Source organism: Rhinolophus hipposideros (genome assembly GCF_964194185.1).
Source record: "Rhinolophus hipposideros genome assembly, chromosome: 24".
Taxonomy (NCBI): domain Eukaryota; kingdom Metazoa; phylum Chordata; class Mammalia; order Chiroptera; family Rhinolophidae; genus Rhinolophus; species Rhinolophus hipposideros.
This window is the reverse complement of record NC_138070.1, coordinates 36115093-36135364: the sequence shown is the minus strand read 5'-3', so window position 1 is coordinate 36135364 and position 20272 is coordinate 36115093. Positions and strand designations below refer to the sequence as shown.

Below are 20272 nucleotides of genomic sequence, written 5' to 3'. Positions count from 1 at the left end.
ATGGGCATCAAGGAGCCTTGGGAAGTAAATCACAAGGATCTGCATACCAGCAACAAGGGACTTTCCTTCTAACTGCACTTACACAGTAAGGCCCAAAAGTGTCCTAAGCTGATTTTTCCCTAATTTAAACACAAAATCAAGCCCAGGGGTGGAGATTAACCATGCAAATGAGACATGCGATGCATGAAGAAGCATGTAGACTCACTGCACAGGCGCCAAGAAACCTCCGCCTTCACATGCCTGGACATAGTGTTTACCCTGTCAAGCTCCCTTTAAAACCCTGCCCCAACTTCTGTCCAGGAGCCACCCGAACGTTTCCTTTCTCTGCGTTGTTCCCTGTACACAAGCTTAATAAACCTTTACCTCTAGCCTGAACTTTCTGTGGTGATTTCTCTTGGTTTCTATCCTGGGAGATCACAAAAACCTAGGGCAAGGTAGGTAACAATAGTAAGAATTTTAAAAGATGAAATGTGTGAAAGGGCATCGTTTCTTCACTCAGTAACCATTTAGTGACTAAGCACAGGGCTTGGTTCAGGGCGTAGGAAAGTGAATTAGACGCAGAAATGAAAATCCATCAACACAATGCAATACATTCAGTCAGGGATTTTTGTTTTTACTTAACAAACGTGTGGTATTTATCTTGTGCTAGCACTGTTCTAAATACTTTACAAATATTAACTACATTCAAGAAAAAATGGGGCCAGCCCGGTGTCTCAGGTGGTTGAAGCTCCGTGCTCCTAATGCCAAAGGCTGCTGGGATTCCCACGTGGGCCAGTGGGCTCTCAACCACAAGGCTGCGGGTTTGACTCCTCCAGTCCCACAAGGGATGGTGGGCTCCGCCCCTGCAACTAAGGACGGCAACTGGACCTGGAGCTTAGCTGCGCCCTCCACAACTAAGACTGAAAGGACAACAACTTGACTTGGGAAAAATCCAGGAAGTACACACTATTCCCCAATAAAGTCCTGTCTCCCTTCCCCAATAAAATCTTTTAAAAAAAAAAAGAAAGAAAGAAAGAAAAAAAATGGCACAGGATACAGTGAAAAGTTGAAGACAAGATTGAGGAGATTCAGGATGTCTCTCCAGTAAATAGCTTAAAGGCCATTCTTTTGACAAATATTTGTAGAGTGCCTTTGTGAGGATGGTATATACCTCTTAATCTGAAGCTGGGGCCTGCAGTTGAATCCTGCTAGAACAAAATAGGTCTTTTGGGCCCTCCTGTATTCACTAATTCATGACTGCATTTGCCAATGAGACTGGGTGTGCTAGGGTAGGACCAGGGAGAGGTTTCTATTCTATTCTTATCCTTTAACACACAACCACCCTCATGTACCAGGCTGTGGCCAGTACCTTTTCTGAGTCATTTCCTAGTCCCATTTTAATGCTTTTTTTTTTTTCCACTGCTTTTTGTTTTTCCCCCAAATCAGATGAAGGGAACCAAAATGTTGCCACTTTAAGCTTGTTTTTGGGATACTAAGCTCTTTATTAAGAAACAAGACTCAGATCCTTTGACCCTTCCTCCATTCCTGCCCAAGAGATTCAGACAGGAAAGCCTGCTTTAGGGAGACTTGGCTAAACTACTTAAGAATCTTCACCCTGGCACTTTTGGGGCTGATGTTTGGATATAGAACAAATAAGCTTAGAACACTTACTAAGCTCTCAATGTTATTTTCTTTCTTTCTGACTTTTTCCTATCTATGTACTTTGTAGGTGCATAACCACCTATGAGGAAGTCAGTTTGTGCTTCGTAGGAAGAATGAAGAGATTTTAAACCTAGACATCAGTAAAGGCTGGGTGATTTTTTAGGAACTTTGGGGTTTTGTGGGCTTTGGCTTTTGGGAGGTTTGGTCTGGGGGTTTTCTTTCTTGTTCATTTTGATATTTGAACTAACATCAGGAAATATCTTTGTCTTGAAAGGTACATTTGACTTTAGAGAGCCTTAGTAGGTGTGGGCCTGAGTAGATTCTGGCTGCTTTGGACTAGAAGTATACTACAGTAGGAGCATTCAAACTTTTTGAACAGACTCACAGTAAGAAATACATTTTTCTTCATGATCCATCGTACACATAGCATACACATATGTAACTGAAACATAAATTTCATGAAACTGTGTGTCATACCCTCTGATATTTTCTAGTCTATGTTAAAACAAAACATCTGACTGCTAAGGATCAACTACGGGCTCACAATTTTGAAAAAATGTTTCACCAGGGCAAAGTGACTGAGAGACCTGTTGGGAAGTCTAACAGTCTACATTCTAATGGGAGCTCCCCCACTTACAGCTGCGTGCCTCGGGTCAATTAATTTGCCTTTCTAAACCTTAAGGTCCTCAATTGTAAAATGGGGATAAGCTACTTCATAGGATTTCTTGGGAATGAGATAGTAAGCATTCACAATCGCGTTTATAACTCTGCTTCTGCATTCAAGAAAGCCCCTAAGGTTTCCAAAATTGTTCAGCCCAGTACCCCAAGAATATTAATCATTCCATACATTTATATAGCAAAGCTCCCGTGGTAAAAGCCCCGTCTATTTCCCATTACCTGTGCACACTGTGGACCTCTGAAGGAGGCACCTAAAGCCAGTGAGCCTAAACCACACTTCATCTTTGGCCCCTGCCCTCACATCTCTGAATAGCCTACCTCCAAACCCAATGTCCCTTGATTCTGAACAATGTCCCTTGATGTGTCTTTGTCTTGGATCATGCAGTCTTCACCTGAAATGTCTTTCCTTTTTTATTTCTGCCTAAACAACACCTACGCAGGCCTCAAGATCAGGATCAAGAGTTGCCTGCTGTATATACTGTACAGGCTCTCCTCGTGATTGTTTTTCTCCCCTTTCCCCAAATCCTGTCCTAACATTTAATGAAGAAAAAAAGAAATAACCACATGTAAGCATTTCATCTTTGGAAAGCAGAGATTATACAACTCCAAAATAATCTTTATATAATTAAATAACCCTTATTTAGTATGAGAATTTCACATACACCTCTGACTTGGACTGTGGCTCAGTTACAGCCTTACAGTTTGTTTCAGTTATTTTCAGACATACATTGAATCTCGGATATTTGTGTGTCTCTTATTTTGTTTTGTTTTTAGTTCTAGGAGATGTAGTATTGAGAGTAAGGTATTGATCGAAGTGTGATGGGAGAACAATGAACATAAATTTATTTTGCAAACAAACAAAAAGGTTAAATATATGAATTGCAGCTGTTCTGGGGCTGTTTATCATATGACATTCCTGGTGGACCTGCTCCAGATGCATTTTTAACAAGAGGAGGCAGGGCAATTTGTTAGGACTTGTATGGAGCGGATGGAGCAGCTCAACTTTCTGGCAGTTGCTCTGCCATCGTATGCCCTGTGTAGCAAAGGGATGTTTTGTTTTTGATCAGAATTTTTCTTGCTTAAAGCCAAAGAGAACGGGGAAAGGGTGAAGGTGTTGCCAAGAAGCTTGGCATGGGGATTAGAAAACCTCTGGCCTAATTTCTCCATCTAAAGAATAGATGGGAAAGGTTTCTGTTGTGTGTTCCTGACCAACCTTGGGGTAGGTGGTGACTCTTACTTTGGAAATTCTGTTTCCATCCCTAGGACTAGGAGGAAAACTCTAGAGTTCTAGTGGCCATCCTACCTAGGCTGAAATTAAAATGTTCCTGAGACTGCTTACCCACCCCCAAATGTTCCCCACATATATGAGCATTCTAGACAAAAGAGATAAAAAAAAACACACACAAAAAAACACCATTTCTGTTCAAATTGAAACGCAGAGCTAAACTTGGGATCTAGGACACTGGTTAGTCTATTTTAAGCACCACATCCATTCCAAACCTTCCTGTATTTTCTTTCTCAGTCACCCTCACACTCATTTTTAAGACCCTGACAATTAAAAAGCTTTAGCAACGTTACCCACTAGATTTTTATTAACCACTTGATACCCCAACTATCTATGGTTATAGTTTTTTAAATAATTTTTTAATTTTTCAGTTATAGTTGGCATACAATTTTATATTAGTTTCAGGTGTACCACATAGTGATTAGACATTTATATAACTTATGAGGTAAATCTAGTACCTATCTGATGCCACACATAGTTTTTACAATATTCCTTATGTTATACTTTTATTTCCTCATGACTATTTTGTAACTACCAATTTTTACTTCTTAATCCCTCCCCGTTTTTACCCCCCCCAACCCCCCTCCCATCTGGCAACCATAAGTGTTCTCTGTATTTGTGAGTTTGTTTCTGTTTTGTTTCTTCATTTATCTTGTTCTTTAGATTCCACGTATAAGTGGAATCATATTGCATTGTCTTTCTCTGTCTGACTTACTCTACTCTGCATAATATCCTCTACGTCCATTCACGTTGTTGCAGATGGCAAGATTTCATTCTTCTTTATGGCTAACATTCCACTATAAGTATATGTACCACCTCTTCTTTTTTTTTAAATTTTATTTTAATTTATTAGTTTCAGGTGTACAAGACAAGGTAATACTTAGACGTTCATCATTTATATCCCTCACACTGTGAACCCCCCTCCCCCATCCACTATCCCTCCGCCCTCACACCGAGCCATCACATTATATATATAAAATTATAGTTGGCATTCATTAATGTTTAGCTTCTCGTGTACCACCTCTTCTTTATCTATTCATCCCCTGATGGACACCCAGGCTGCCTCCATATCTCGGCCATTGTAAAAACAATGCTGCAATGAATACATGTTTGCACATGTCCCTTCCAAGTACTGTTTTGGGTTTCTTTGGATAAATATTCCAAAGTGGATTTACTGGGTCCTTCTTTGTCTCGTTATAGCCTTTGTTTTATAGTCGGGTACAAATATTGCTACCTCAGCTTTTTTTGTTTGTTTCCATTTTAATGAAATATCTTTTTCCATCCCTTTGCTTTTAGTATATGTGAGTCTTTCTGTTGTCATGCAGCAGCTTACCCATCTGTCCCCTCGTACCTATCCCTAAAGAAAGGAGAGGCTGTGAGACGGATCCTTTCAGGGACTTTGCTTCACCTTTGTGCTTACACCTTATGTCTCCCTGTTTGGCCCCAAAAGATGGCTGGTCAGCCAATGATGGGTAAGATTCCTCAAGGGAGGAACAACCTAAGCCAGGCATAGTCGTGTGGGGGCCATCAGGAGAACTCACGGGGTTGATAGAGGTGAGCATAGACCCCCACATTCCCCCGGCTAAGGAGAACTTCTGTCTCTGTGGCTAGATTCCTTCCCACAACCTGCTCGGGAAGAGATTCAATGACATGATAACATCAGTTCTCCATCTATTCACATCAGTAAGTTTCAGCATAAAGGGTTGTCCCTTGGGGAGGCACATACAACAATGACTAAGATATCCCGTGACTTTCGGTTCCAGCCGCTTGCAGGCAAGGGTGATTGGTTTGAACCAGTTTCCTAGGATAATGTATGAAATTCACAGACCGTTGAGAAAACAATGTCACTTCCTCGTGTGTACATCAATAAAAGCCACAAGGTGGCCCAATTTGGGGCTCTCAGTCCCTTGAGGCTGTGAGACCCTTGGCCCCTAGTGCATAAATCTCTTGACTTCTGTTTCTTTCTTAACTCTTCGCCACCCCTTCTCGTTCGCTCATTGCCCGTGTTGCGCTGGACACGACATCTGTCGATCTGAAGTGAGTCTCCTGTAAGCAGCATATGGAAGAGTTGTTTTCTTATCTGTTAAGATACTTTATGTCTTTCTATTGGAGTATTTAATTCATTTACATTGAAAGTAATTGTTGATAGATATGTAGTTATTGCCATTTTATAATTCACATTTTTTAATCTCCTTGTTTTCCTTCTTCTTAAACAAGTCCCTTTAACATTTCTTGCAATACTGGTTTGGTGGTGATGAAGTCTTTTAGCTTTTTCTTTTTGGGAAAATCTTTATCTGTCCTTCAATTCCAAATTATAGCTTTGCTGGGTAGATTAATCTTGGCTGTACGTCCCTGCTTTTCATCATTTTGAATATTTTGTAACAATCCCTTCTGTCTTGCAAAGTTTCTGTTGAGGAATCAGTTGACATTCTTATTGCAGCTCCCTTGTAGGTAACTTTTTCTCTCACTGCTTTTAGGATTCTGTCTTTCACTTTTGGCATTTTAATTATGATGTGTCTTTGTGTGGGCCTCTTTGGTTTCATCTTGTTTGGGACTCTCTGAACTACCTGGGCTTGTGTGTCTATTTCCTTCACCAAGTCAGGGAAGTTTTCTGTCATTATTTCTTCAAATAGGTTTTCAATTCCTTGCTCCCTCTCTTCTCCTTCTGGTACCCCTATGATGTGAATGTTAGTATGCTTGATACTGTCTCAGAGACCCCTAAACTATCTTCATTTTTTTGGATTCTTTGTTCTTTTTGCTGTTCTGATTAGGTATTTTCTGATACCTTATTTTCCAAATTACTGATTCTATCATCTGCTTCTTCCAATGTCATCTAATGTACCCTTGATTCCCTTTAATGTATTCTTCATTTCAGTTTTTATATTCTTCATTTCTGACTTTTTAAAAAATGTTTTCTACTCCATTTTTATGTCTATCTCTGTTGAAGTCCTCCCTGAGATTATTGTACATCCTTATAACCAGCATTTTGAACTCTGCATCTGGTAGATTGCTTGTCTCTGTTTTGTTTAGTCCGTTTTCTGGAGCTTTGTTCTGATCTTTCATTTGGGACATGTTTCTTTGTCTCCCCATTTTGGCTGCCTCCCTGTGTTTGCTTCTATGTATTGAGTAGAGTTGCTATGTCTCCCAGTTTTAATAGAGTGGCCTTATATAGTAGGTGTGCTGTGGGGCTCATTGGCACAGTCTCCCTGGTCACCAGAGCCAGGTGCTCCAGGTGTGTCCCTTGTGTGGGTCGTGTGTGCCCTCCTGTTGTAGTTGAGCCTTGGTTGCTGTTTGCACATCAATGAGAGGGATTGATCCTGGGGCTCATTGGTTGTAATGACTGGCAGTGATTACAGTGGAGGAGCTGTTGTGCAGAATTTACTTTAGCAAGGCTCTGGTGGTTGCTCAGTCTGTTGTTAGGGTGTGTGGTCTGAGGAAGCAGCTGTGTGGTGCTCCTGGCAGTCTAAAGTTGGCCACCGGGTGTGTCAGTTCCAGGGTCTTTTGGGAGGGGCCCTACCACAGGACAAGTTTAGCAGCAGCCTGTGCCATGCCCCCGGGCCACCTGAAATGAGCCACAAAGCAATCCACAGATGGCTACCACCTATGTTTGGCTTGTAGATGCCTGGGGAGAGGCCAAGTCTTGAACCAAGGTCTGCTGCTGCTAGTACAGGTTTGCAGTTGCTCAGCAAGAAGTATGGGGCACACCAAGGCCATGCAATGCTTGTTTGGGGTTTGTGAAGATTTTAGGAAAATCTTCAGCGTGAGTCAAGACAGGTCATTCGTATGGAAAAGCCACTGGAAGCAGCTTGGGTAGGCCTGCAAATTGGGTGGGGTGGGGTTTCAGGGAATCACCTCGGCAGGCAAATGGTTTAGCCAGGTTTGTGGAAACTCACCTTTGTCTGCATGCTGGGAGTGGGGCAGGCTCAGCAAAGGAACAGTGGCTTTGGCAGCACTGCTGTCTGGAAGAAAGCTGCCCCTCCAGTCCTCGTCCTAAAGCCAGACAACTCAGTTCCTCCCTGTATGTCCCTGGAGCCTTCTGAGCAGCTGCCCCAGAACTGGAGCACACAGCAAGTGGGCCTGTTAAGAGGATCACCTGAGTCTCCAGCAGTCTCCCCTCTCATTAGCCACAATCTTCACTGGTTTTCACAGCCAGAAGTTGTAGGGACTTCTCTTCCCAGCACTGCAACCCTGGGCTGGGACCCCTTGTTCCTCAGGGGGGAATTTCACAGTCGAAATATCCTGATTTTTAACTACCTGTTCCATGTATCTGTCCCTCCTACCATCTCTAGGTGGCTTCTTCTGTATATTCTTAGTTGTAGGACTAAGTCAAGCTTCTTAGTTGTAGAACTTAGTTGTAGGACTAAGTCTTAGTTGTAGGACTAAGTCAAGCTTCTCTGCAGCTTGACTTCAGGTACTTCTCAAGGACAGTTGTTCTGTAGTTCAGTTGTAATTTTGATGTGGTCATGAGATGAGGCAAACACAGCATTTCCTACTCCATCATCTTGACCAACCCTTCCCATGACTGTAGTTTTAAACCCTTACTGTATAACCTGAAATTGTTTAACCGATATTTTTTCTACTCAAATCCCCCTTTAATCAGTGTGCTACACAGTGCCCGAGTAATTGCTCTAAAATGCAAATCTATCCCTTTCCCTCTTAACATCCTTCATGAACTCTATAACATTATAAGAAAAATTATAAGCGTCCTGGTATGGCACACAAGACCTTTCATGTTCTGTTCCTAGAACCTCTGCAGGCTCATATATATCATATATAATATGATATATCATATTATATATGATATAATATATATATTATATCATATATTATATATATATATTTTTTTTTTAGTTGGAAAATATTGGGGAACAGTGTGTTTCTCCAGGGCCCATCAGTTCCAAGTCGTTGTCCTCCGATCTAGTTGTGCAGGGCGCAGCTCAGCTCCAAGTCCAGTCACCGTATTCAATCTTTAGTTGCAGGGGCCGCAGCCCACCATCCCATGATGGGGAATTGAACTGGCAACCTTGTTGTTATGAGTTCACGCTCTAACCAACTGAGCCATCCCTGCTGTCCCTCTGGAAGCTCAGCGGCAGCTTGCTGTCTTCAATCTAGTTGTGGAGGGCGCAGCTCACTGGCCCATGTGGGAATCGAACCGGCAATCCTGTTGTTCAGAGCTTGTGCTCTAACCAACTGAGTCATCTGGCCACCCCCAGGCTCACATTTTTCACTTCACCTGCATATGAATTCCCAGAATTTTTCAGCCTTTGTGTCTATACTCTGATTTCCTCAGGGAAATGCCTTCTACCAACACCCAGATGAGCTGTGCCTTCTTACATGAAGAGCTCCTTGACCTCTTCCCTCCTCCAACTACTCTTGGCCAATGGTTCCTCCTTTGTATTCATCTACAGCATTCATGATATTTATCTCTTCAATTGGCTCCTTCATGATAGAGTATGTGTATAGTGGGAATCCCTATTTATTAAATTTAACTAAAATGATTTTTTAATTGATTTTTTTAATCTTTTAGAAGTTCTAATACTGGCAAGCTTTTTCCAGTATCAGGGTCTTTGCATAATTAGATCTGGAATAATTTTCTTCTTATTTCCTATATAGCACATATTACAATTTCAAAATATTTATGAAGGTAATATAGCTAATAGTTAACAGCCCGGGAACTTACATCAGAATGTCTAATTTTAAAATGGGTGACCTTAAGCAATTTTCTCACTTTATATGTCTATGTGCACATGCCTCAGTTCCTTATTTGTAAAAGGGGACTAATAATCCTGGTTATGAGGATTAAGTTAAACAAGATAATATTTGCTAAATGAGAGAATATTTGCTAAACAGACTTGTGTGTGGCATGTACCTAGTATTTATTGCTCTTTATTTAAAAAACATTTTTTAATTAATGAATGTCATTTCACTGTAAGCTCCAAGAAGCTAAGGACTCTGATATCTTCACTATTGTATCCTAGCATGGCATACTAGTAAGTGCAAAATAAATTTGTGTAATCTGAATGGCTGAATAAATGACAATACGTACTTTAGAATGTTAACTGAACATAAGGAGGGAACTGTGACTGCTTATCACAGTGATATCAGAAGCCACATCAGCGGCTTTCTTTAATCAACAATTAACTTTCTAATCCTTATATTCACTTGGCTACATAACCAAGCAATTCTTTTTTTCTTTAGTTAAAATGAAAACACTTGGGTGAAAGTTAGATGAATGGAGTCATTCTTGGATTTTTATTAGAGAAAATTGTTCTCTTATTTACTTTACTCAGAACTGAGAGTATCATGTCTAGGACTGACGAAGAAGTTGTTGGAATAAACAAGCTCAGGTTAAGGTGACCTTGCTCTACAGAGAACAGAGAGAGTCTTAGGGTGATGTACTGTGAGAACAAAATGACAAGCAGTATCAAAATAACACGGCAATGTAGGCAGCTTTTTAAGCACTTTAAACTCCAACAGTGATCCTGTAATTTATTCTTAGTGAAAACCTTAGCTTCTGCCCAGAAAAAAACATCTTATGAAATTAGTGGTATAGGGAGAGGAGAGAAAAGGACAACTTTTCACTTTTTAGTTGGGAAAGAAGTAAAGTTATGAAAAAGAAAGAAAGTCTAATATCGGTTTCCCTAGGGTATGGGTTTTTTTTAAAAAAAATCAGAAGACTTTCAACAAAAAGATTTTAAGAAATAAGTCAATGGATAAAGGGAGTGAGAATAGTTATGCTGGAAAACCTAGGTTGAGGAGAGGCACAGTGGGTGAATCCAGTCAAGGCAGAAAGGATAACAGTAGCTTACTTAGTTCTCAACCTCTTATAAAGGCTATCCAAGTGCATGATCAGAAGCAGAGCACTACAAGTTTCATTCACACTGCCAAAAGCTTGTAAAAAACCAATGGACCATAATGGTGGCCCTACACAACCAGAGCACTGAAGGCCCAGGGCCAGCTCCTTTATTTTCCAGCTCTAGAATCAGTATCAATTCTTTTGCTGGCCAACTAAATATGTGTTGAACATTTTTATCCACATCCTGTACTTATTACTCTGTATCAGATGTTGTTTACCATATTACACAATCTTAAGGGCTTGGAAGTTATGACTGTGCAAAGCTCAAACATAGGCAGGTGCTAATGGTCTTGGGGGAGGAAGAGTTGGCTTCCTCGTGTAGGTATAGTTCTAGCCCACTAGACTGGACAATCAAGTTACTGCATCCTAGTCCCCTTCTTAGGGCGACATTCCTAGTGCAGATTCCCTCCTTGGGTAAATGGCAGATGGCTTTCTAGTACTTCTTGCTTGCCCAAAGAACATAGGCCCTCTTATCCTCACAACCCAAATATCCTTTCTTGTTTATAGTATTGTACCTAGAGTTTTTCAACAAAAAAGGCAACTGTAGTTCCTTCCAACCCAATGAGAAAGACTGGAGGATTGAGGAAAGGACGGAAGCTGAGGAGGAGAGGGGAAGGGGGCTCTAGCAGGCGTATACTTACCACTTTTTGGTTCCCTTCATTATCGGTGAGCAGCCACTCAATATCCAGGGTGTCTTTTTCTGGAAGCCCCAGTTGGTGATGACAGGGTAAAGTGACCTTTTCCTCTGCCACTCTCTTGATCTCAGTGTGAGTCCCCAAGGTTCCAACATAATAGGAAACTAAAAGAGGAAAACCTCTAATGAACAATACAAAGACTGCATGGCAATGTGTAGGAAGCAAATACTACAATGAATCATTACTGGATGTTCTTGTGAGCAAGGAGTGTGTCGAGGTGTTGGAACTATCCTAGACCAGAAATGCTAGAAGCCCCAAGGTCTCACACTGGCTCCTCCATTAACTGAATTCATCATATCTTCCTTAAATCCCCCGAGTTACACTTTTACTAATGCCTATCTTTCCTATCTTATTGGGTTTTTATGAATGATGAAATTATTCAGGGCAACAACAACTGTGTTTTTTGATCTTTCTCTCCCCTACTAGCAGATGCTTCCAATAAGACAGAAACCAAAAAGGAAGACAGGGGTTAGCACCTCCCCAGAAAAGGCGCCAGATAGGAGTTCACTCCTTAGAGCCTTCTTAGAAACAGGGTACCTTCACAGACCTCTGAGTAAGTGTAGGAATGTCACAGGGAACAAGTGGGCTCTTATGGGCAGTTCCTGTGTCCCTTAAGGACACACATTCTCCTATAACCTGACTTCTATCTTGCATTCTCTATAGTTTCATATTACACGGCTTCAAAATATGAAGCGACCCTTTCTATCCAAAGCTAACCGCTGAGTTACAACATTTGGATCCTGTCCCTCTATCGATTCAATATCCCTTTAGCCAACAGGAATTCAGTTCCACTTTTGGCTTCCTTTACCTCCAACTTTCATCTATTTCCAGGAATGGTATCCTGTCAGCAACTTTAGACTCCAAGCTCACCTTTTCTCCTTACTTTTAATCTCTCTCTGAGTACCTGGCCGAGGCTCTGACTTGTTGACTATTAAATCTACAGTATTAATGCCTGATGAATGGATATGATGAGACCCCACCTGGATCTAGGTATGATGTGCCTGGCATTCAAGGTGTGTGTGAGCTCTGGATCTTCCTTTATCTTCTTATACAGTAATAAAGAAGCTCAGGTGAAAAGTGATGTCCAAGCCATTCACAATGTAACAGAATCATACAACCACCAAGTTAAGACAGTCCAAAGTGCCAGGGCTTGTGTGAAGTCCTCAGAGAGAGAGAGAGAGAGAGAGAGAGAGAGAGAGAGAGAGAACTCACTGCCACCTCAGGAGGGTTTTAAGCACTGAAAACCAAGGATCGTGACTAACAGAAACATATAAGCTACCTCTCTTATTGCTTGTTCATTTCCCAAACTTGATTAGCAGCAAATCTGTGGGAAGGATAAGGGCCTGTATTCTTGCCTGCAGGGAAATGAAACAAAGAAGAAGGGCGCAGGGGAGACTGGTTCATTCTTAACTACAGGGCTGACTGGCTGAAACTGCAGGGTTAGAGCCCTCAGAGGCATCCACCCTAACAGGAGCAGCAGGTGGATTCCCAAGCTCCATGTCAAAGAAAGCAGACCATAGTAATATGCTAAGCATAAGAAGCAGTCTTCAGAACCAACAACACAAGCCCCTTATAAGGTCTTACTGACATTCTCAGCAAGGTTTTTGTTATTTGTTTAGAATTTGACAACGGGGGTAGCCATGATTCAGTGAGCATTTCTTGTGGTTTTTGCTCTAGACTGAGCATGCACATCTATGAAGAAAGTATAACTATCTAAATTTATGGATAAAATGTAAAGAGGGGGTTAACAACTTGCACAATATCACATAGCTAGGAAGTGACAGAGCAGGGGCTCCACCCAGATCTCACTGCAAAGCTCATGCTCTGACAGCCATGCTATATGCTCGTACCCTGTGGTTTATGTGGCTTCCGGGATTTGGGGGTTCTCCCATTAGCCAATAAGCCTTCTTAAAATTCAGTACCATTCACCACTGCATTCCCATAGCACCCAGCTCTGGGTCTCACACGCTGCAAGTGCTTCATAAGAATTGATTTGAATCTAAGCCATGCACTCATTTTACCAAGGAGCAAACTGAGGCCGGGGGATAAAGGAGTCAGTCAAATGTCTTACATCTCATTTAGTGGCAGAAATAAGCCATGTAAAACCCATCTTCCCTCAGTCCCGTGAAGCTGTTATAGAGCAGCAGGGAGATTAGTAAGTTTGCAAGGAGTTGTGCCTCTGATCCCTGATCACTTCCCACTAGACACAACAATGCCCCAATGAAACAAGTGTCCCACACCCTTGGCAAAGTTAGAGAACCCACCACAATTTGATGCATACAGTAGACAATCACTATATACATTGAATAAATAAATGTAAACATCAGCTATGACATTTGCCAATTTGAGCCACTAGAGGGAATCAAAGGCTCAGGTTTGGTTGCTGTCCTCAAAGGAAAGGAACATAGTGGTGGGTGGTGTGCTTTCCCAGGGCGCCAAGTTCTATTTATACTATACCCAGAACTATATACAGCAGTGCAGGGAGGGGGCCACTCAGTGAATACAAATTACAAAGGCAGGTAGCCTCAAAATCAGTTCATGCTCCTCTAGTCTTTCCTGAACCCCAGCTCCCCAGACACAAAGAGGCCGCTACCTAGGATCCCTGCAGATTTCTCAGGTCCTTCTGAGCTTTTCTTTTTTTTTTTTCCACCCACACCCGTTTTGTAGCCTAAGCAGACAGGGGCCTGGGCTCTGTGTATAATCCAGCTTGGCAATGCTCCCAGGGGCTGCTGAGCATGGATCTGCCACCTGGTGGGTGAGCGGGAAGGGGCAATCCAAATACCCACTGGCCAGCCTTGGTTCCCTGGGCACTGAAATATTCATCTTCATTAGGAAAGACCTTAGAGATCATCAAGATTTAACTTATGAGGAAACTACAGCCTGGAGGATTTAAATTTTATGTCGCAAAGCTAATTGAACCACAAATATGGGAAAAAATCTCCGGTTGGTGTTTGGGACTCTTGCAGCATTTGACAGTGGGAAGAGATGCTGGAAGGTGGCAGAGTGGAGGGCCACCTCCATTTCCATGGGCACATGCACAATGCAGTCATGGAAGCCACAGGCTCTCCATAAGTGGAGGTTTCTGCATGCAACTCAGATACCTAAAAGACGTTTGGGAGCTTGGGAAAATTACCCTCTCTGAGCCTCAGTGTTCTCATCTGTAAAGAGGGAATTAAACGAGCTGAGGTAAATAAAGCACCTGATGATGGAACATAGGCGTTTCTCTCTAAGTGCTCTTCTCTACTAGAAGGGCATTTTCTCAGATGACTGTGCTGCCTTCAGTCAGTTAAGATTAGCTTAAGGTTTTATTCTCTAAAGGGCATTTGCATTTATTAAAGATTCTCTTGAACCTTCAAGACCTCCTTCAAAGAGATGGGACAGAAGTAACTTTTTTTTCAACATGAATACTTTCATATAACTGAGGGAAAATAAGCCATATATTTTGAAGATAAATCCATTGAGAAGATGATAGTAAATTTTTAAAAGGTGATTTCTATAACCAATTGACTAGTTCATTCACATTAAAACATTCATAAGTGAAGTCTTCAAAAAATTTTATTTGAATAAGGAGAGCATTGTTTCTGTGGTCAGATAGACGTCTTGAATGACCCTTCCAAGGAAGTTCACTTAGTCCAACTTAATGAAGCCTATAGCCTTCGCTTACTGATGGTAACACTGTTTCCATCACGTACCAGATCAGACCATGTGGGTTTGAGCAGATGTCGCCGGAATAAGAATGCTAGCCACATTTTCTCAGATGGCTCCCCATAGAGCCACTGGTGACCCATCTTGCTTTCATGGATGCAACAAAGCAAAAGGCCAAGGGTAACTTTTAATAGAAACTAGGATGCTGCATTTCTCTATTCCACTAACAGAGAATTCTACTTTTCAAATACTTACTGAATGCCTACAGGGCACAAGTTGCCTGGGTCTGGCAATTAAGTCTGCATGCTTACTCTCTCCAAAGAATGGATTCTCCGGTGTTGCCATCATCAACACAGGCATCCAGCATTGGCCAGAGCCCCATCTCGGAGAGGCCACAGTGCCACTGGTGGAGAACAAGGGGGTTGTGCTTTAGAACTGAGTTGTTATTTACTAGGCTGTATGGACACAGTTTACAAGGAACAAAGCTAGAGAGCCATAGTAGTTACTGTTTGATGTCAGGAGCAGAAGCTGTGCCAGTCACTCTGTTTAATGTACAGCAGGGAACCCTTCCATTCAGTGATTGCACTTTTCTCAATGGACCTGTTCACTTACCAGAATGGGAAGAGAATTTTCTTGTGTTTTACTGTACATAGAATATTAGAGAAAGCCTCAGGAAAATCAAAATCATCAAATGTCTGTCATAAAAATAAAGAGAACTTTGGAAATTTTAAAATCAACTTCTCTCATTTTATAGATCAAGAAATTGAGGCTTAGAGAGAAGTGACTTACTGAAAGGCCTCCTGATTTCTAGACTAATATACATATAAAATTCTGTAGGGGTACATGTGTTGTATGTGTGTAGCATTTACTTTCCAGACTGTTTCTGCAATACTGTATGCAATTCAAGCTACAGCATGATGCAATAGAAAGAGTATGAGCTTTGGAGTTAGATAGATGTAGATTTAAGTAGTGGCCAAAAAACCAACGAATTCCCTGACTACTCTGAGTCTTTTTCTTCTTTATAAGATGAATATAAAAACATCCACTGTGAAAGATTGTTGGAAGAATTATATATGATGTACGTAAAGTGTCTGGTGCTGGCACATGCTATATAATACATACTCAAAAAATGGTAATTATTATTACTAATAAGTGTTCACAGTGTAGTTTGTTTGGAAGATAAGAAAAACATTCCGAGGAGGTGAAGCAGAACTGTGAGGAGTTTGGAAGTCATTTTGTTTGATAACGGTTAATATTTGGCCACATTTGCTTAATCTCTCCATATGTATATTTTTTGCTGCACCAGTTGAATGCAAGTTGCAGATAGCATGACACTTTGCCTCCAAGTGTTTCAGCAAGCACCTCCTAAAAATAAGGCTGCTCTTCTCCACAATCATAAATCGTTATCACACCTAAGAAAATTAGTAATATTTTATGGAAGATCATTTCTGACAAGAGTGTTAAGGGATACTCTGAGAATAAGTGGGACTGAGCTAGTTCTAGAAAGACAGACAGGCTTTCTTCTGCATAGAGGTGAGGGAAGGAAACAAGCAGTCTTGGTGAAGGGAGCAGCTTCAGCAAATGACAGCACCTGTCCTCTCTTGACAGCTTCCCTCATGATGCACTAGGGAAGTTTGTCTTGTATATCTGTTGTCTTTCTAAACCCACACCAAGCCCAACTCCAGAATCTCTCTAGGCAGCTCTCTTTTGGAAGAGGAAAACCACAGTCACTACAAGCTGCTAAGCGACTGATACATTTTAATGTCTTCTCAAACACAAACATATATAGGGGATGCCAAAAAAAATGTATACACATGACTTGTATTCATTTGTATGTCGAATATTACAATTTTAACAGTTTTTTTCCTTTCTTAAACTGTGTATTGTCGTGCGGGGCAGCCTGCGGGGTCTCAGCTCCCGCTCCCCACATAAGAACGCAGGATGTGGTGAGGCCAAAAAGGAACACCCACGGACCTTAGGTAGGGGAGTCACACCACTATAGTCTCCCTGGAGGCTGGATTCACACGATGTGTGACCTGCTGTCCGCTTTTCTGCCTGCCAACCGACTGACTCCCCTCGACTCACCAACCAGCACAGCCATGGCAGTTATATCAGTGGCCAATTGGCTAACCGGCTACAGCTGATGGTCAATTAGCCACAGCCGATGGCCATCTACTACCTGAGCCAGCACCTTTCCACGTGAGGCCGAGAGCCTGGAAACTACTTTCTGGGGCTCTGTCCCCACACTCCACCCCTACAAGGTCTCGCCTCACAATCTACGCAACAAGAGTCTTACTTGAGTGTCCCTGTGCCATATTAGCCTACAGGCACCTGATCACACAACACTCAAAAACATGATAGATAAGCCAGGGCCTTGGACCTTTTCCTCATTCACCGCCCAGCCACGTGATTTCAGGTGGCAGAGAAGAGAGGGGGCTGCTTGCTCTAAATCTGAAAGAGAATCAGATGTTAATAAAATATCATCGACATAATGAAACAAGGCCACAGAGGATGGGTGATCCCACTGTGCCAAGTCCTGGGCCACGAGCCCATTGCAGATAGTGGGGCTGTGCAAGAATCCTTGCAGAAGGACTTGAAAAGTCCACTGCCGGCCGGCCCAAGTAAAAGCAAACTGCTCTTGACACTCGGGTGCAATGTCAATGGAGAAAAAAGCACTGGCCAAGTCCACTACATAGTAATATGTCCCCAGGCAGACAGTCAGACGATCCATCAAATCATGTATTGAAGGCACTGCAGCGTGCAAGGGTGGTGTCACTTTATTTAACTCTTTATAGTCCACAGTCATTCGCCAGGTCCCATCTGGCTTCTTGACAGGCCATACTGGGGAGTTAAAGGGACTGTGCATTGGCCTCACAATATGTGCCTTCTCCAATTCCAATACTGTACGACCAATCTCCTCCTGCCCTCCTGGCAGGCAGTACTGTCGCACTGTAACCACGCGCCGGGGCTGTGGCAACACTTGAGGAGGGTGGTGAACATGCCTGCGTGTCACCGTTTTCACCACCTGGATCCGGAGACGGAACTCTCCAACTGACATCTTTAAACTGAGGCCATGTAGCATGTCCACCCCTAGAATATATTCCGGAACAGGGGAGACATACACCTTGTGGGTACGAGGGGGAAGCCTTCCTATACCGTGTGGTAAGGAAATAGCTTTTACAGTCACAGTCTTTCCCCTGTAGCCATCAATGCAGATTGCTGGTCCGGGGAACAGTTCTGGGTTCCCATAGACAAGACTGCAGTCTGTGCCAGTGTCAACTAGGGCCAAAACCCTCTGCACATTAGAAGGGGACCAATGTATGGACAGTTCCACGTGGGGCCTCCGGTCCCTGCTCGTCCCCTCAGACCGGGTACCTTGGCCCCACCCCTAATCAAGCTGAATGGAGTCGTCCTCAAGCAGCTGCATGATGTCCTGGAGGGACACAGGTGGCGCTTTCCCAGACTTCTCCTTCAGGCTTCTCCGGAATTGCTGTTCTAGATGCAGCTGTTTCCAAAGTTCCAACAACAGTGCATTGGGTTGTCGGTCTATCTTCTCCCGATCGACCCCTGCTGCCACGAGATCACGCCACATCTGTGCGCGTGTTACTCTCTGAGGCCCGAGACCTCGCCCCTTTACTTTTGATTTGTGCTTCCAGGTCTCAACTGTGCGGACCTCCTGTCTTAACTTCCTTTGCCTCCGGCTTTCAACATCCCCTAGGGTGGCCATGGCAGTTGTAATTTCATGGATCCGTCGCCCCACATAGGGCGTAAGAATGGCAACCAGGGATCCAAAAGCACTCGCAGGTGCAGTATCCAAAACCAGATCTCTCATGCTGGCTGTAAAAAGCTCGTCATCCGGCCCCTGCATATTAGTGTTGAAAATAGCATGTCTCATGCCCATTTCACGGATGATTTGAGTAAGTTCCGTATATGACTGCCATTGACTCACAGTGTCTGGCAGCTCGCCAGCCTGTCCCCATACTGTGCATACCGCAGCAGTGAGCCACTCCATTAGAGAATGGTTGCCCTGGTCTTGGGCCAATCTATGGCAGTTCTGTAACCTTTGTCGCAAGGACGGATGCATTGGCACAAAAGCTAGCTTTTCCATTTCTCCTGGGGAGCAGAATGTTGTCTGCTCCCTCATCCCATAAACGTAGTAGCCAAGCCAAGACTGGCTCTCCAGGGCTCTGTCAGCACCACCTTCCCAGCTCCTGCAACTCAGTGGGAGTGTAAGGGGTGTAGGTTGTGAACTCAGTCACAGCTGCGTTGCCGGCAGCAACGCCCCCGGGGCCCAAAGGTTGCTCACGTTTTACCCTTTGCTTCAAGATGGGCCGGGTTTGGGGGTTGGGAGCTACACTGTCTCCACTCGCTTCCTCCACTCGCCTCTGCTTCAGAGTCTCCACTGTGGGGCCCCTCTTCTAACAGGCAGACCCGAGCTTCCAGCGCCTCCAACCAGGACACCTGGTCCGGCCCCTGGGCCATTTCATTAAGCACATTTTCCGTATTGAGATTCAAGGCCGTGAGGAACATCCAGCCCACATGGCCGGCTGTAGCCTTCTCCTCCTCTGGCAACCGCTCGGCCAGAGCCTTCAGGGCCCTCTCCACGCTGGCCAGAGAGCCGTCCATGTCCTCCCACCCCTCCTTGGGGGTCCAACTCCTGAGAACAGTGGCCACTGGACACCACACACTGTGCGGGGGCCACACATCCTCCTGCCCAGAGTCAGACTCCATTCCTACCTGGTCGGACTCTTGCTCGACGTGCCAGGTGTCTGAGTGGGTGGAGGCCTCCGTGTAAGATGTCTACAACCCTCGGAGCTTAAGGCTACAGCAGATCACCAAAATGAAGGAGACACTTTCTATGGCCAAGAGGGTGGTGAGCCAGCTGGAGCCTTGAGTCTCCCAGGCAGACTGCGCCTCCTGTTCCCGGTGTCGCTCCTCATGGGTGTCCCCAAGCTGGGCTCTCACATGCACAAACCGCTCCACCGGCTATGGATATTTGGTAGGTTTTGTCCAGCACCATACCCTGCTTAGGAAACTGAGCTTTTATATGTGTTAACTACTCCAGTACATTCTGGAGAGTTTCGGCAAACACCACACCCTGCTCACTGCGCCATGAGTCCTGAGGGGCGGCCTGCGGGGTCTCTGCTCCCGCTCCCCACATAAGAACGCAGGATATGGTAAGGCCAAAGAGGAACACCCACGGAGCCATAGGTAGGGGAGTCATACCACTATAGTCTTGCTGGAGGATGGATTCACACGACGTGCGACCTGCTGTCTGCTTTTCTGGCAACCGACCGACTCCCCTCAACTCACCAACCAGGGCAGCCATGGCAGTTATATCAGTGGCCAATTGGATAACCGGCCACAGCTGACGGCCATTTACTATCCGAGCCAGCACCTTTCCACGTGAGGCAGAGAGCCTGGAAACTGCTCTCTGGGGCTCTGTCCCCACAGTATACATTTTTTTTTTGC

The 20272-nt window shown here is 43.7% G+C and overlaps 1 protein-coding gene across 1 annotated transcript in view; it reads right to left on the bottom strand.

The window, feature by feature from the left end:
• CLMP (CXADR like cell adhesion molecule) overlaps window positions 1-20272 on the bottom strand; it is a 110410-nt gene that overhangs the window by 13619 nt on the left and 76519 nt on the right. Inside the window, exon 2 of the mRNA XM_081037392.1 lies at window positions 11102-11259. Within this exon, the coding sequence (XP_080893518.1) occupies window positions 11102-11259 (158 nt within the window). The remainder of the gene's footprint in view (window positions 1-11101; window positions 11260-20272) is intronic.